This window comes from Procambarus clarkii, chromosome 40 (assembly GCF_040958095.1).
Source record: "Procambarus clarkii isolate CNS0578487 chromosome 40, FALCON_Pclarkii_2.0, whole genome shotgun sequence".
Taxonomy (NCBI): domain Eukaryota; kingdom Metazoa; phylum Arthropoda; class Malacostraca; order Decapoda; family Cambaridae; genus Procambarus; species Procambarus clarkii.
In genome coordinates, this window is record NC_091189.1 from 23,366,901 (window position 1) to 23,383,226 (window position 16,326).

Here is a 16,326-nt window from a genome sequence, read left to right on the forward strand (position 1 = left end):
ACACAGGCCCACATATACACTACATCCCGGTTCGTCTGGCACTTCTTTCAGAAAGCGTCTAGGTTTTTCTTGAATTCCACTTTTGTTTTGGCAAAATTTCTTATACTGTACTTGCTGAGAGGGTACTGAACAACCATAGACCTCTGATGTTCAGACAGTACTCTCTAATTGTGCCTATGGCACCTCTACTCTTCACTGGCTTCCTTCTGTGTAAATTTGGGACCTGACCCTCCAGTATATTCCATGTATACTGTGTATTATTTGAAACCTCTCTCATCTCCTTTCTAGAGAGTATATTTTTAGAGCTTTCAAATTATCCTAATAATTTAGGTGCTTTATCATGTCTATGCGTGCTGTATATGTTCTCTATATTCCCTCTATTTCAGCAATCTCTCCTGCTGTAAACAGGGGAGTGAGTATTGAGCAGTACTCAAGATGGGACAGCACAAGTGATTTGAATAGTACAACCATTGTGATGAGATCCCTGGATTTAAAGGTTCTTGTAATCCATCCTATAATTTTTCTAGCTGACACAATATTTGCTTGGTTATGCTCCCTAAATGTTAGGTCGTCAAGACATTCCCAGATCACTTACATGTTGCTTTCCTACTATGGGCAGATTTGATTATTTTGTACCCTGTATTTTGTTTAAGGTCTTCATTGTTACCATACCTAAGCACCTGGAATTTATCATCAATAAATATCATGTCATTTTCTGCTGCACAATCAAAAATTTTAGTAACATCAGCTTGTAATTTTCAATGTCTTTTACAGAAGTAATTTTTTGCAGATTTTTGTCATCTTTTTCAAAGGTCCGCGGTTGTTCAACATCCTCCCAGCGAGCACAAGAAATATTGCCAGAACACCCGTGGACATCTTCAAGAGAAAACTAGATAGTTTCCTCCAAGGAGTGCCGGACCAACCAGGCTGTGGTAGGTATGTGGGCCTGCGGGTCGCTGCAAGCAACAGCCTATTGGACCACTCTCAGAAGTCAAGCCTGGTCTCGGGCCAGGCTTGGGGAGTAAAGAATTCCCAGAACCCCCATCAAGCAGATACAAACCTGTGACTTGTGTTTTTAACTATATCTGATATGAAAATAAGGAAAAGCAGTGGTGCAAGGACTGTGCCCTGAGGTAGAGGGCTTTTAACTGCTTGGACTCAATTTTATTTGGATGACCATTACTCATTGCGTTTGGTTTGACAGAATTTAATATCCGTTGCCCTACTTTACCCTGTCATTCTTACTGACCTCATTTTCTGGGCTATCACTCCATGGTCATATTTACCAAATGCCTTTACAAAGTCTCTATACAGTAATTAGGAATAATGCCTATCAAAATGCAAGTGAAGAAAAAGCATGTATTGAGAACTCTGTCTCTTCAATGCAAACTGAACTAACTGCCATTGTTATGGTGTTAAGATTTCTTGAAACAAAAACTATCAGTGCAATGATCTGCACTAATTCAAAAGCAGCAATACACTCTTATTAAAAATTGGGCAGGAAACCTTGCGATAGTTGCTGAAATCAAGAGAGCTGTGAGGGTACTAACCAATCAGGGAAGAGTTGTCAAATTCCTGTGGATCCCCTTCCATAATACTATTTGTCAGAACATATATGCTGTTCTCATAAGATTTCCCCCAATTTTGCACCCGCAAGATAACGTACGTTTTTAAGGGTTGACAAATGTTAATCTTCTTGTTTGATAAGTTGTTCACTTGAGACAGTTAAACAAGTCCCAGCTGTATCTGGGTACAAGTGACAGGATGAACAACCCACCGGGTTTTCTTCCTATTGGAGAGTGTTGTACATGCTGCCATGGTGGTTTGTCCACTCACAGGATGAGTGGCGCTACCCAATAAACTCACCCCTCGTGGCAAAACTTAAGACATCCAGGCACTGAAGGATACTTGCTGAAAGAACAGTCACCGTGTGCAGCAACAAAATCAGGGCTGTGCAGGATGGCCACATGAACAAGCTCGTGATACCTAGTGCACCCAATACACAACCAAAAATGATTGCAATCCCCCCCCCCCTTCCCCCAGCAATGGGCCTAAACATAGAAGCCAGGCCTCCACCCCAGTGGCCTGGCACTTGAAAGGGTGAACACCCAAACATACCAGAGCAGTAACGGGGTGCAAGGGAAGTGTCAGCACTACAGTGGTGTGCATAACACTGCATCAGTGACAGAACTGATCTGGGAGGGTTGGCATTGGGAAGGGAGGGGAGGAGAGAGGGAGAGGGAGAGGGAGATGGAGCTGGGTCTCTGGGCCACCTGGTGGTATTTAGTGTTTTGAATATTTTGATCACTTTTTTTTATTGTTAGGGTGAGTTGTTTGGTGGTTTCGAGGCTCCATTTTCTGTGAACCTTGCAGTTTTCTGTAATGCTTTGCTGACTTTTTGAACTATTTCCTGATAAGAGTGGCAGAATGTCACACTCTGCACCACTTGGGAGGGGCCCAGGTTCCTACTCTGGTCCCTAGTAGGCCAAAAAGAATTCTTAGTGACTGGTGTGACCTAGTAGCTAAAAGTAATTTCAGCAAGATAGTTTCAGGGAAGTCACCAGGGGGACTACTATTTACAAAAAGTGTTTTGTAAATATTTTGTACAACAAAATACCCAAAAGATGGAAAAATTACATCCTGGAAATTAAGGCTTCATAATAAAAGAATCAAACATTCACAGTAGTAATATAATAAGCTAATCTTAAGCTACATACAGTAAATATTCTTGACCCACCTGTAGCCTGACTTAATATCATCAAACTCCTCTACATCTAGTTTGGTCAAGTAATGTAGACATTCTTCTTCCTCCTCTTCGAGAATAGCAGAAATCTGAGGGTGGTTGACAAACTGCACAAAAGTTAAGGAAAATTCTTGAAATACATCAGGCAAAACAAATATAAATACTATACAAGTCTATTTTAATTATTCAGTTTCGATAATAATAATTACAAAACTTAAAATCTTGCTGAAATTTAATTCCAATAGACCAAATTTGTAATTACAAAAAAATACCTTCCAACCAATTAGCAACTCAGTTTACTGTTGCAATATCTCAAACCTCAGTCCTTTAATACCTTAGGTATAAAGGATGTTCAATGTTCACTTACCCAGTTATTAGGCAGACCCATTGGAGCTTATCCTAAGTGGATGTCATTTCCTACACCCACAGTTGTGTAGCTATCATTATTGACCAGACAGGAATACAACAAAGTACAGCTTGAGATTACAGTATAATGTATAATTCCTATTGTTGGGGACAGGAAGCCTGTACTTAAGCTTCTTGAGGTTAAGCTTATGGACCAACATCTCTCTCTCCCAGGGAAGAGATGTTGTACAACCCACAACAGATGCCTAACTTCCAGATACATATTTACTCCTAGATGAACAAAGGCATCTGGTGAATGGATGTGCGCCCAACATTTTTGTTTCGGCCGAGGATCGAATCCGAGATCAACTGTGAATCAAGGACTTTTACCACTGTACTACAAGACCCCTGAAGAATTGACAATAAATATATTCTATGTGATGAAATAAGGTTTCAAACTTGAGACTAATGTGCTGGTCAAGTACAATATCAATACTGGACTGTCATTAAATTTTTCCACACAAACACAATATGCATTCTGTATTTCTTGTTCACTTATACAAAAGATGTGCTGTTAAATCAATCAGGATAATTTTATATATACAGTACAAGCAAGTACTGTACAATATAAGCTTAACCAAACCTAAAAAAATTATTATTAGAATTTATTATCATAAAAGCATCAGTTGTGTGTGAAGAATGATGCCCCTCAGGGTACAAAGTGCAGTTCGTTCATAACCCAAAGGACAAAAGATGGATTCTTATGGCAGGACAGAGGCTTCTAGACAGGTATCATTCCATTGATGCCTCACTTCACCTAGCAGTAAATAGAAATCTCAGAGACACAACTATTCTGAGTTGCATCCTGAAGGTCATCTATGGGTACCAATAAACATTTTACAGCCAACTTTGCACTATAGTACAAGAAACTTAATTTAGCCTTTAGCTTATCAGAAACTTAATTCAGGAAAACAAATGAAAGAAAATATCATTTCAAAAGTGACCATAGCAAAACCCAACATAAGGAGCATAACTAGCTAACCTCTTATGTTTAAAAGGGAACTTGATACACGCCTCTAAAATACACCTAATTAATTGGTCTGCAATTCATATATCAGACAGTTAGAAGCAGCGAATAACAGCCTGGTTGATCAGACCACCAACCAGGAGGTCTGGTCAACCAGGTCAAGGTAACTTTAAAGATGAACTGATATTTCCATGGTAGAATATACCTGCTTGATGGGGTTCTGGGAGTTGTTGTTCTCCCCAAGCCCGGCCAGAGGCCAGGCTCGACTTGTGAAGCAAGTCAAGCCGTCGATATATGCCGTTGTTATATGTCGGAAAAACAGACACCACTTACTAACTTTCAATACAACTATCTTACCTTGAGCCTAATAATATTAGGCAGATAATATTGCTGCTGATTTACTACTAACAAATTAACCACCCTATATTCTTTATTCAATGAAAACAAGATTGCAGTGGAATTTTCCTTGGAAGAAAATAAGGATATCATTGCTATATGTCACCATTAATTAAATTCACCAGCTAACAATATTGGGAATTCATCTTAAAACATGTCTCTAGACTGTAAACATCATAAAAACATTTCCCTTGAGCAAACTTAATTATTAGTACTAAAATAGATTAAATATAAACCTTCTTCCCACTTGTTTATAAAACCATTCTGAAGAAGATGTCGGACACGTGAGGGAGAGAAAGTAGTCATTTTAACCCTGGACAGTTCAAACGTGTCATGTTGTCATCTCTAGTACCTCGTGCGACGGGCAGTCCCATCTACAAACATTTCAGGTAGTGAGCGAGCCACGGGCAGAAAATTTTCCTAGATTGATGAGCTTCCGTTCGATTAACGAGAAAACTACGTAGTGCTTCCTAGTGTTCCCGCAAATTCTCGGACACCTCCGACGACAGTTGTTTTATCGCGCAGGACAAGCATCCCTCTGCATTTATTTGTGATTGTTACTACAATTTGTAATGCACAATGTTGCCAAAGAAGCTGCCTGCTAAAGATAGTGTTGTCAAGAGGAAGAAAAAATGATTACTGTAGATTTGAAGAAGGAAAGCACCTGACTCAGAGGTGGATTCTCCTTCCACACCATAACCCTTATCCTTCTCCCCACCTTCCCAATCGTCTCCCTCAAGCCAGCAACGACTCTTCATCCTCAATATAGGCAAGATTACCTTGAAGTGTTTTCGTGGCTTAGCATCCCCACAGCCTGGTAAAAGGTATTAGCCTTTTGGTCTCGTGTGGTGTTATTTCTGTGTGCAGGTTTGGGACCAGCCCCTCTACTATTTTCCACATGTAAATTATTATGTATCTCTCCCGTCTGCACTCAAGAGAATACAGATTTAGGCATTTTAGTTGGTCCCAATAGTTTAGATGTTTTACCAAGTGGATTCTAGCAGTAAAGGATCTCTGCATGCTCTCCAATCATTGTGTATTCCACTCTAGAGAGCATTAGCATCTTGACGAGTATCATCATTGGTATAGCATCTCTAGTTTGAAAAGTTCTTATTATCCAACCAGTCATTTTTCTTGCAGTTGTGACGGCTACTTTATTGTGTTCTTTAGAGGTAAGGTCTTCCGACATGAGTACACCCAGATCCTTTACATTGCTTTTTCGTTCGATGTTATGATTTGACTGCGTTTTGTACGTGGTTTCTGCTTTTATATTTTCATTTTTTCTGTAATGCAAGAGCTGGAACTTATCTTCATTAAATACCATATTATTATTTTCTGTACCCCATTGAAAGACCTGGTTTACACCTGATTGGAGGTTTGCTGTGCTCTATGTTGTTTACTCTTATAAAAATCCTAGTGTCATCTGCAAATGGTGATACCTTAAGGTACCTAAGAGTATTATTCTGTATAAAACGTATTTTTTACTTAATATATTTGGGAGTGTGGAACGGATTAATTCAATTTACATTATCTTTTATGGGAATGTTTGCTTCGGTTTTCATACCGTCTCTGGGAACGGATTAATTATGAAAACTGAGGTACCCCTGTAATTTTATTTCCATTATTTTAAATGGGCAAATTTGTTTCACAAGACGAGCGTTTCACATGGCGAACTTGATGCCGAAACGGATTAAATTTGTTAATCGAGGCTCCTCTGTACCTGTACATACCAAGTTATTGTTGAGTAGTTAAGACAGCACAAATCGACACCAGCTTTACCAGGGAAGGCCTTATATCCGTACAGTATACTAAATGATTTGTAGAGCTCTTATTTCATTGTGTAATTTTACTGTTATGGTTATGCCATATATAAACAATAAATCCAAGGGTGAGCAATAATCTCATCTCTCTATTACAGATTATTATTATTATACATATAACTAAATAATTTATGTATGTGGCAAAATTTACAGTGTAAAATTCAACCGCAGGTAAATTGAGAAGTGAAGTTATTAATATGACATTACCCAAAGACAAGAGACAGGGGACCATAAGCATGACCAAAGAGCCAGAGCTCAACCCCCACAAGCACAACTAGGTGAGCACGTGACTGACTGGCTACCCACTTTCTCTACATCAATTCCAGAATATTTAAGTCTTTAGTCAGATAAGGCTTACATTTTCATTAACTAATTTGTAGTTTAACCCTAGTAACATTGTAGTAAATGCCTACCAATCTATTCATTTTGATTGATAGATAATATAAATAATAAACCCCCCCAGCTTGTGTAGGAAACGATCTGTGGGAATTTAAATCATACAGTCTGCTATCTAAATAAACATAAATAAATTAATATATAAAGTATATATAAATAATAAATTAAATATAAATGATAAATTAGAATTCATTAAATTAATAATTGTATTAAAATAAATCAATAAATCCCACGAGTCAGTTTTCCCCACAATATATGGGGAACTGAAGATACAACAAGGACCTACTGGGCTCAAGCCTCTCAACTGCACAAAATTTTGAATATACAGAGCAATCAAGATCAGTGATCTGAATTCTCTATTTAAATTAAAATACATAGTGCTACATCAGCAACTGATATGGACATTCTTATTTGTTGTGATTATAACAGTTGAATGGTGGGGGCCACCTAGTGTGCAGTATTTATATTTAACAAAATTTCTTGGATGAATTGCACAACTGCTAGATTCATCCTCATCTGACAACCAAATTTCACAAAATAGAAAAAGGTATAAAAATTACCAAAGTTATGCTATCCTATGCCATTAACTCATTAACCACGGTACTGCGAACCTGGTTTTGAAAAAACTTCATAGTGCAATTGTCAGGACATAGTTGCTTTTATAAATGTTCAGGTAAATTTAATGTTAAAATGTTTCCAAACTCCACCATTTTCATTTCAAAACAGTGATGAAAACATTATAAAACATTTATATATAGCCTAATTAAAAAAAATAGCAAAACTCTCAGAGCAGAGTACAGTGGTTAAACAAACCTAACAAAAATTATAGACATGTTTCATACATACTGTGTGCAGTGTGTGTGACATCATTGTGTTGACTCTGGGGACCTTTTTGGATTCTGATGACAAAGTGCCATTTCCAACTCACTCCAAACTTAACCTTAACAAAACGCTCAGAAAAAGTGAAGTTAGCCGAGAGGAGAAAGTTGGAAATAGGGAAACATGTACCGATATCCATCATTAATTCTTACAATGCTGATATTTACAATATGCTGTACTCTTAAGAACAGTACCAGCTGCTACTTCTACAATTCAAGTACATAGGAAATGGCACTGCATAGCTAAGGAAATTTAAACTAAACAAATTCCTGAATTTCTGATTGCTCAATTGTTTAAAAATAAAAAATAATGTGTTGAAAATTTTATTTTCATCAACTCTTTGTTGAAAATAACATTTTCATCAGTGTTTTAAATAAACAAATGAACTAAGGTACCAACCAAGGGACTGATATATTCTATATATTAGTGACTATATATAAAATTATAGTGTACCTACCTTTACTGTACTTATAAAAAATTATGACAGTATTATTAAGTCTTTTAAATCAAGTTACCACACAACAAGCCTGACCCCAGACTGGGCATGGGAAGTAGAACACCGGCAACCCACTCCAGGTAAACTCAGATATAACATCCACAGTTTTATTAGGTCTGGGTAAAAAAAAAAAAAAAAAAGCTTGCATCTGCATCGATATTGCTCAGCATACCATGTGCTTATATGAATCAATACAGTGCCATATGTACGTTCCTATCCAAAGGTCTAACGTGTATGGGCTTGTATCTAATAAGCGCACCTTTACGTGTACTGTATTGCATACCAAAATGTTTGGTGTCCTCTGCTTGTGTGTGCTAGTTAGGTATTCTCTCGGTTTCTGTGTTCATGCCAACTTGAATACAAAAAAATTCCTTAGAATACTACAAATTCGTGTGTGTTGGGTATAGTCCAATTTGTAAAGAAAATTAAATTATACAATTATATTTGTCCGTAAAACAGCACAAAAACAAGCTTTACTTGTATGTGCAGTAGACATGCCATTATCTACTGCACATACAAGTAAATGTAAATTAACATCTCACACTAAAATTTGGCCCAGACTACAGTACCAGATAACCAATAAGCATGGATGCCAGAGACAAATTGGTGTGTGGTACCTACCATAATGCACCCTAACCCAGCCTACCTTCTGTAGCTTCCAGGGATCAATGGCCCTGCAGCCCAGTCTCTGACCCAGCCTCCCAGTTGGTCTGGTCAGGCAGGCTATTGGACACGGCTGCTCGCAGCCTGACGTATGAATCGCAGCCTTGTTGATCAGGTATTCCTGATCAGGGGTTGGAGAACTTTCTCTTCTATTACCACAAATTTATTTATATTAAAATAATACCCCCCCACACACACATCCTTTTCAGAATTTAATAAAAACAAATATTAGCCATTATCTAAAATTGTCAACTTGTGTGATCTAAAATATATAAATGTGTTTATTTATATTTATTATTTTCAGAAATATATCCCAGAAATTCAAATTTTGACACTATTTGTGTTAATTTAGCCGTTCCCCGACCCCCACCTGTGCCCCTTAACCCTATAACATGGTACTACAACAAATATGGTCAGTTAAATGACAAGCTGCCGCCACACTCAGGTGTGACACACAACAACCACACCTCCCCGTGCCACACCGGCAACTTTCAAAGAATTTATGAATGACAATTGTATAAATATGTGGAGGCGGCGGCGTTGGGGACACGAGGTCACAAAAAAGGATACAGCCGTCACCCAGAAGTTAGGGATCCTCTGGATGATTTTGCTCCGGTTCTCGAAGTTGGGTTTTCTTAGTTTGTTGTACTTCTGTTCTACCTTCAAGATTTCCTCACTGGCTTTTTCGTTGAGCTGATCAATCTCATTCTGACACGAGTCTATTTCCTCCAGCGCTTTTTGGGTCTCTGGGTCGTATTCCCGCGATTCGTTCACTTCCTCTGCCGGGTCTAGCTTTTTTATTTTGGCCGGAGAGGCGCCCGATTCTGACATTTTGTGGACGAGAGTAAAGGCCCCAGCGTCGCCGGAGTTGCACGAGGGTATGCCAACAACACTGTAAACACAACACAGCTTCCCGGCCAAAATGGACGCCAGGGCCGTCCTCCACGCTCATTGGTCCTCGTCCCGGCCACTGACAATGCTCCCCGGTACCTCTGCCAATCATCGGCCTTCGCGCTCCTACACCAGCCAATCATAGGCCAGGGTGTACGCTGGCTAGGACAGGATTCATTCTACTTTCTGGTGGCGGGAAAACTTAGGGTTTGAAATGTTGTATTGACGGTGTTGCATGTGGTCCATATCTGTCATGTGTGGTGCTTCACACTTGTCTTGGTTAGTGCTCCACACACCTGCCTTGGTCGGTGCTCCACATCTGTCTTCGTTGGTGCTCCACATCTGTCTTCGTTGGTGCTCCACTTGTCGTCGGTGGTGCTCCACACCAGTGGTGGTTGGTTGGTGCTCCACACCAGTGGTGATTGGTTGGTGCTCCACATCTGTCTTCGTTGGTGCTCCACTTGTCGTCGGTGGTGCTCCACACCAGTAGTGGTTGGTTGGTGCTCCACACTGCCGTGGGTGATGCTCCACACCAGTGTTGGTTGGTGCTTCATACCTGTCACGAGTGGTGCTCCGCACAGTTTTGTATGGTGCTCTTCACAGTCTTGTATGGTGCTCTACATCTGTCATGGGTGGTACTGCATACCTGTCGTTGGTGGTACCCCACACCTCTTGTGGGTGGTGCTCCATCTGTCGTGATTGGTGTTCTACACCTGTCGTGGGTGGCACTCCACACCTGTCTAGGATGCCGCTCTATACCTGTCGTGGTTGCTGTTCCACACCATGGCTTGTTCTATCCAGTATGGCACAATGACTAATGTATGTCATTCTTTCAGTCACATTATGCACCATTGGGTCTGGCCAGTAACTGGATGGGTGATCACACGAACAGCCTTGCCCTTAACTGGGAGAATTTCCTTAAGCCTCTTGTTCCTCTTGTATACTAACCTCTGGCGGTAATTTATCACAATTTATTTGAGGACCGTAATCTCTCTGGTGGCCTCAACGAAGACAAAGTCGGTAGCTTGTCAAAAGTTCCCACGTTTTTCTGATTATTTTATCCTGCTCATGGATTTTTAACTGCAGTAATGTTTTCCGGCTTCAGCGGGTAGGCGGTTCTATGGCTTTTCTTGATATGGATACATACAACACCACCCATGAAGGGTCTCATAAGATAGTTGACGGTTCGATTCTCTGGAGGGACAGAAATGGTTGGAGACGTTTCCTTTTCACCTAGCAGTACATAGGTGAAATCAGAAATCACACACAGAAATCACAATAGCGTGATGCATCAAATGAACAAATATACAAGGGCAAGGGAACAAGGCAGCGTCTGGGATCCTCTCGGACATAGGTTCGAACCCTGGTCACGGCCCTTGTGGATTTGTTCATAGGTAACTATTGTCAGTAGGTAACTATTGTCAGTTGCATCCTGAGAAAAGTTAGTAGTTGGCTCAAGGGGAACTCACATCTGATGCCGCTGTTCACCAATCAGTAATTAGATACCCAAGAGTTAGGCAACTGTTATGCGTTGCATCCTGGGGGAGGGCTAGTGGTTGGCTTAGTTGGGACCTGGATAAGCCTGTACAAGGTGAATATCCACAAAAACGAGAAATATTACATCCTGCACTAAGTAGTGTACTATTGGCACATGATAAGGGAGTTGATTGGAACCATCTTGAGGTTATCTTGAAATGATTTCGGGGCTTAGCGTCCCCGCGGCCCGGTCCTCGACCAAGCCTTTTTGTTACACACCCCCAGGAAGCAGCCCGTAGCAGCTGTCTAACTCCCAGTTACCTATTTACTTGTAGGTAACAGGGGCATCAGGGTGAAAGAAACTTTTTGCCCATTTGTCTCCGCCTCTTCCGGGGATCGAACCCGGAACCGCAGGACTACGAATCTGAAGCGTTGTCCACTCAGCTGTCAGGTGCCCATAGCTAAAGCTATCACATAGCACCATAGCTAAAGTTATCACAAGAACCAGCATAGCATAACAATATGCAAGCGAGTCATTGATGTTTCCCTTTCCCAAAGTCCTACAAGCTGAAGGAGGCCAATGGAAAATGTGCTTGATGGAGGTCATTATTGAAAGCAGCTATTATTATTTCTCTCCGTTGTATAAATAAGTATTTATTGTATTAGTAATCAGCAAAGGGAATAGTCATAAGAGGACCATTATTAACCTTTACAGTACTTGTCTCAAGATCGATCTCTCTCTAGTAGCGTTGATGGGAATAAGAAACTTACAGCTTGCCTAAGGTACCCTCATTATACCTAAGCATTTTTATTTCAGCAAAATTTTAACCTGAAACATTGTTTTACTAGTTATGGCTTTGGATATTTAACGAATCCACATGTTTATTACCTTGTGAATGAAAAAAACCTTGCATCTTTAATGTCGTACACAGTAGCTTGTTGAGCTTCAAGCTGTAGCACCCTTCGGCAAGGTACATTAACTGTTAAAGAAATGCTTTGGATTAATATCTTCCAATTTGTTGAGTTAAAAGATCTTGATGAGATTAGCCATTTATATAGTATATCTTCTTGAAACCTTCAACCTTTCCTCATACAAGATTTTACTTTATTCTGGAACAACTTTCGTTGCTTTACATTAAACCTTTTCCAGTGCAGTTACGACTTTTTCAATGTAAAATCTCTGCTTGTGCATACAAAGCCCAGGTAGACACGCAAGGAATTTTTACAACTGAATATTTTTTTCTGTAGCTCCTATACTTTCTGAAAATCTTTCAATGACTGACAGGCCACTACTCCGTGATAATTTATTTTTAATCTGCTGCAAGGTAGTATTTGTATGTGGTAGCAGTGGAGTGCCTTGTACCACACACGAAAAGTCTTACATGCATTTGCCAGTCTTCTTACCAATTGTGAGTAGGTTTGTTATGCAGGTACTGTAGTATGAATTGCTTTTACAAGATTGCAAACTGAAATACAATGAATAATTTCTTCCTTTAGAACTGTCTCCATTAGATGTAGTATGTTAGGCTGATTGGTCTGTAGTTTTTTTTATATTTGTTCTGCCTTCCTTAAAGAAAGGAGTGGTGTTTTCACATTTTTCAATCTTGGGGGTTAGTTTCCCTTGGTCTAATAATTTTCTGAATAAGAGATTCAGTGGTGTAAACGATTGGCCATCTCCTTAATTGCATTGTACCAAATTTCATTCGCACCTGTAGTGTTAATCTTTCAACTCATTTTCCTCTGCTTTATAAGTGGGTATTGGAATGTAGCATAATTTTTGTCAGTGTGAACACTGATGTAAAATCCTCAGTCATTATTTGTTTTTTCATCAGTTACCTGTATCTCGCATTTTTTTCATCTTTTGAGGATCTTGCCATGACTTTTTCTATTATTGTTTTCAGGTGGGGTAAAGGATTTTAATTTAGTTCATACATTATATACCTCATACTCATCCTCTGAGTGGTGGTAGAAAAATTTACAGTACAAAATATTAAGGTCTACAAAGGGTTCAAGAACAATGCTTCAAATTTTGGTCAAGTTATATAACATGTTAATATAAATGAAAAGCATCTTCATAGTTTATCAAATGAACATAACTGTGACCTCATGAGTTTGTTAATCGAGCCAGTTGTATACAATTTTAATTCCTCTTTACATACCCCAAAGGGTGGCGGTGGAAATGCTGAAATCTCCTGCATGCACTGCCTACAGTTAGCAAACTGGGAATAATTAGCTAAACATTTTGTAAGTAGATCAGTTTGAATTAAATACCGGAGCATTTGTGATAGTTATAAAAAAGAAACGTGAACAAATCTCTCACATTATGAACCACGTTTACAACAAAACATTAAACTTGAAGGTTAAATTGACAAATTATAACATACTAATATTTTATTCCTTATTTACATTTTGTGATTTACACATCACGAATAGTTCAAACATCTTAAAACTTAACAATCGCAAAACGCGGGAGGTGTAAAAATAGAGAAGATACACACAGCGAATGAAACCAGAAACTATGTTTCTTAGGAAGCTGCAGAAATAAACTAAATCATGACTAAAACCTTATATATAATAAAATAAATGTGAATAAAGATTTAATGTCCTTATTGGAACATTTGTAAAATATAATCTGAAAACACTATATAACACTAGACTCGTCAGCAGGTTGATTTATGTCACAATAACAAAGTATACTTGTTAATACTCCACCAATATAGCTCTGTACACTACAAATGAGATGGAAAATAAGCAGGCTTAGAAGAATAAATACTTGGACTTCACATAATGGGACATCTCTGCAGCCCCTAAGGATTCTCTGAGGAGAAAACAAGTAAAATCCTTATTTAACAATATTTGCACATGGGGTAAATGCCAAAAAACAAAGATATTAATTTCAGGTGAGATCAAATTTAACATTCACATAAGAAATATACAAAAATATACAAAGGAAATACAATACAGTACATCCATCCAAATAAATAAGAAATAATTATAGAATAAAAATCAATATAGCATGATGTGTAAAATTCCTAACCTCACCGTGCCATAAACACTGGTAAACACTGATGATGTAATGACAAAGGTGGAATGCTGAGACTTCATTTTTTAATTTTTTTTATTAGTTTTTGATTGGTAAGTTTCTAAAATTCACTGATGTGTTGTACTACCAAGGCATATCAGCTTAGATTCAAATACTGTATTTCAATTTCATGGGCTGATATCTAATAAAGTATAAAGAATATTTCTAATTGTCACTTGTTTTTGTGTAACCAATATAACTACATTATTATAAGGAGACTTAAAACTAGATTTTGGTTCCCAGCCATTTCACTCAAAAACTATATTTCATGAATGATTATACTTGTCAAGAAGTATAGGCCACATTGTATCATCCCATTTATCAGTTCACAGAGTACAACCACCTGAGTTACTGGGAAAGACTCATCGTCCACTGAGGGAAGAGGTATCATTACAGTATCATAAACACCTGCTACCCAAGGGATCATGATATAATTATATACACCTGGCATTTCATTAAAAGTTTAGCTGCAAACTCTTGTGGCCTACATCTTGGTAGTAGTCAATTGACAAATAAAAAGTATGCTGTGCTTTCTCTCCATCAACATGGAAAATTAGCTCTTTGAAATTTTTCACTAGCAGCTGTGATCAAGAACACTTCAGGATGTTCTAAAATTCTAGCTAATTCTTAGTCAATCACTAGTGGTTGTGAATGACAACCTTAAGTGTCACAATACACAGCATTTTAGGAACGGCTACAGCATTATCAGCTTTGAGGAAAATAATGCTATTTTCTCATCCTAAGATAAAAGCCATCCCAATAAAATACCTGGTCTAAAAGTCCATCAACCCAACTACAGATATAAGTAAGAAAACTGTTCTTGATCCACAACAAGTCTGCAGCAGCATTTTCTAATAATTTGTCACCACAAACAATATACTGGGTATTTGTAATTTACAAACCACAAAACACATAATGTCATTACAAAAACTTGACTCATTTAAATGACAATACCTATCACCATGAAAATCTAGTATCAGTTTGACAATTAACTGCACAGTAACATATGAAATACATACATTAAGCAAACTTTCTAAAGTAAGGACGCTACATAAGAGGGAACAAGATGGACATCTGATTCAGCTTATACAGTATGTAAAGTGCAATTCAAGGACCAATAATGGAAAGATCAACTAAAATGATGAAAGTGGGAACTATTAGATCTAACTTTATATGATACACAGAATGATTTGGTACAGGAAACAGATGTAAAAGAGTAGCAAGTGTTTAAAGATGGGACCTATTAGACCAAACATTTTTACTTTACTCTGAATGAGATCTCAGCCTGAAACAGCTGTGCACGAGTTTAATGTGATGAGTAAAAACTTGGGTTTGAGGAAAAGGTATAGAAATATATGAATCAGAAGTTTCATTATGTAGCACTAATGTTGCACTAATGGTGTGTGGACTAAGGTTATGCAAGAGCCATTTTGCTGCAAAGGGAAGGTGCATTACAAAAGATAGATAAGAGACCTCTGCTTACAACAAGGGATTACTCTATTGTACTATAGCTGGAGAGTTTATATAAAAAAAACTTGTTTACATGAATGTTCTAGTTTTGCATTATACTGTACAACGGACACATTTTTTTGCAGCAGTAAACAATGGTCAAATGATACCCTCCCACCATCATTACAAGTTTACAGGTGCAGTAATTAATATAAGTGTTTCATTGCCCAAAACTCTCATTGACAAGCTTTTTTCAAATTGTTAGGAAACGAAGACAAAAATTAGTTACAAAGAAATAACCAGAGTGCAATAATCTATGCAAATGCATATTATAGTTTAACCCAGTTACCCAGGCTGTTAACCTGGAAATATTTTGGGGAGCTGAATTTTTATTTAACTGCTACTCTAAATGATGTGGATGGAAGTGGCAATACACTGAAGTTCTCTTAAAACAGATATGCAGCCATGATTTTTAAAAAGAGATGTAACATCACAATTTGCTTCAACTTGCTAGAAATTGCCATTATTTTCAATATTAGATTTTAAAGGATGTATTTTCAAAGTCATATAATCTCAAGTTATTAATGCTTTAAAAATCCTTCTACCAACAAATTAAAAATAATGGCAATTTCTTAAGGAGATGGAGAGGGGGGAGGGAGGAAG

General features: G+C 38.2%; 1 protein-coding gene across 1 annotated transcript in view; it reads right to left on the reverse strand.

Annotated features, from left to right (window-relative positions):
• Positions 1-9,735, reverse strand: part of Set (NAP domain-containing protein SET) — a 28,522-nt gene extending 18,787 nt beyond the window's left edge. The window contains exons 1-2 of the mRNA XM_045742043.2: positions 9,336-9,735; positions 2,738-2,850 (exon numbers count right to left, since the gene is read on the reverse strand). Of these exons, the coding sequence (XP_045597999.1) occupies positions 2,738-2,850; positions 9,336-9,596 (374 nt within the window). The 5' untranslated portion in view covers positions 9,597-9,735. The remainder of the gene's footprint in view (positions 1-2,737; positions 2,851-9,335) is intronic.
• Between the last annotated feature and the right edge of the window lie 6,591 nt (positions 9,736-16,326).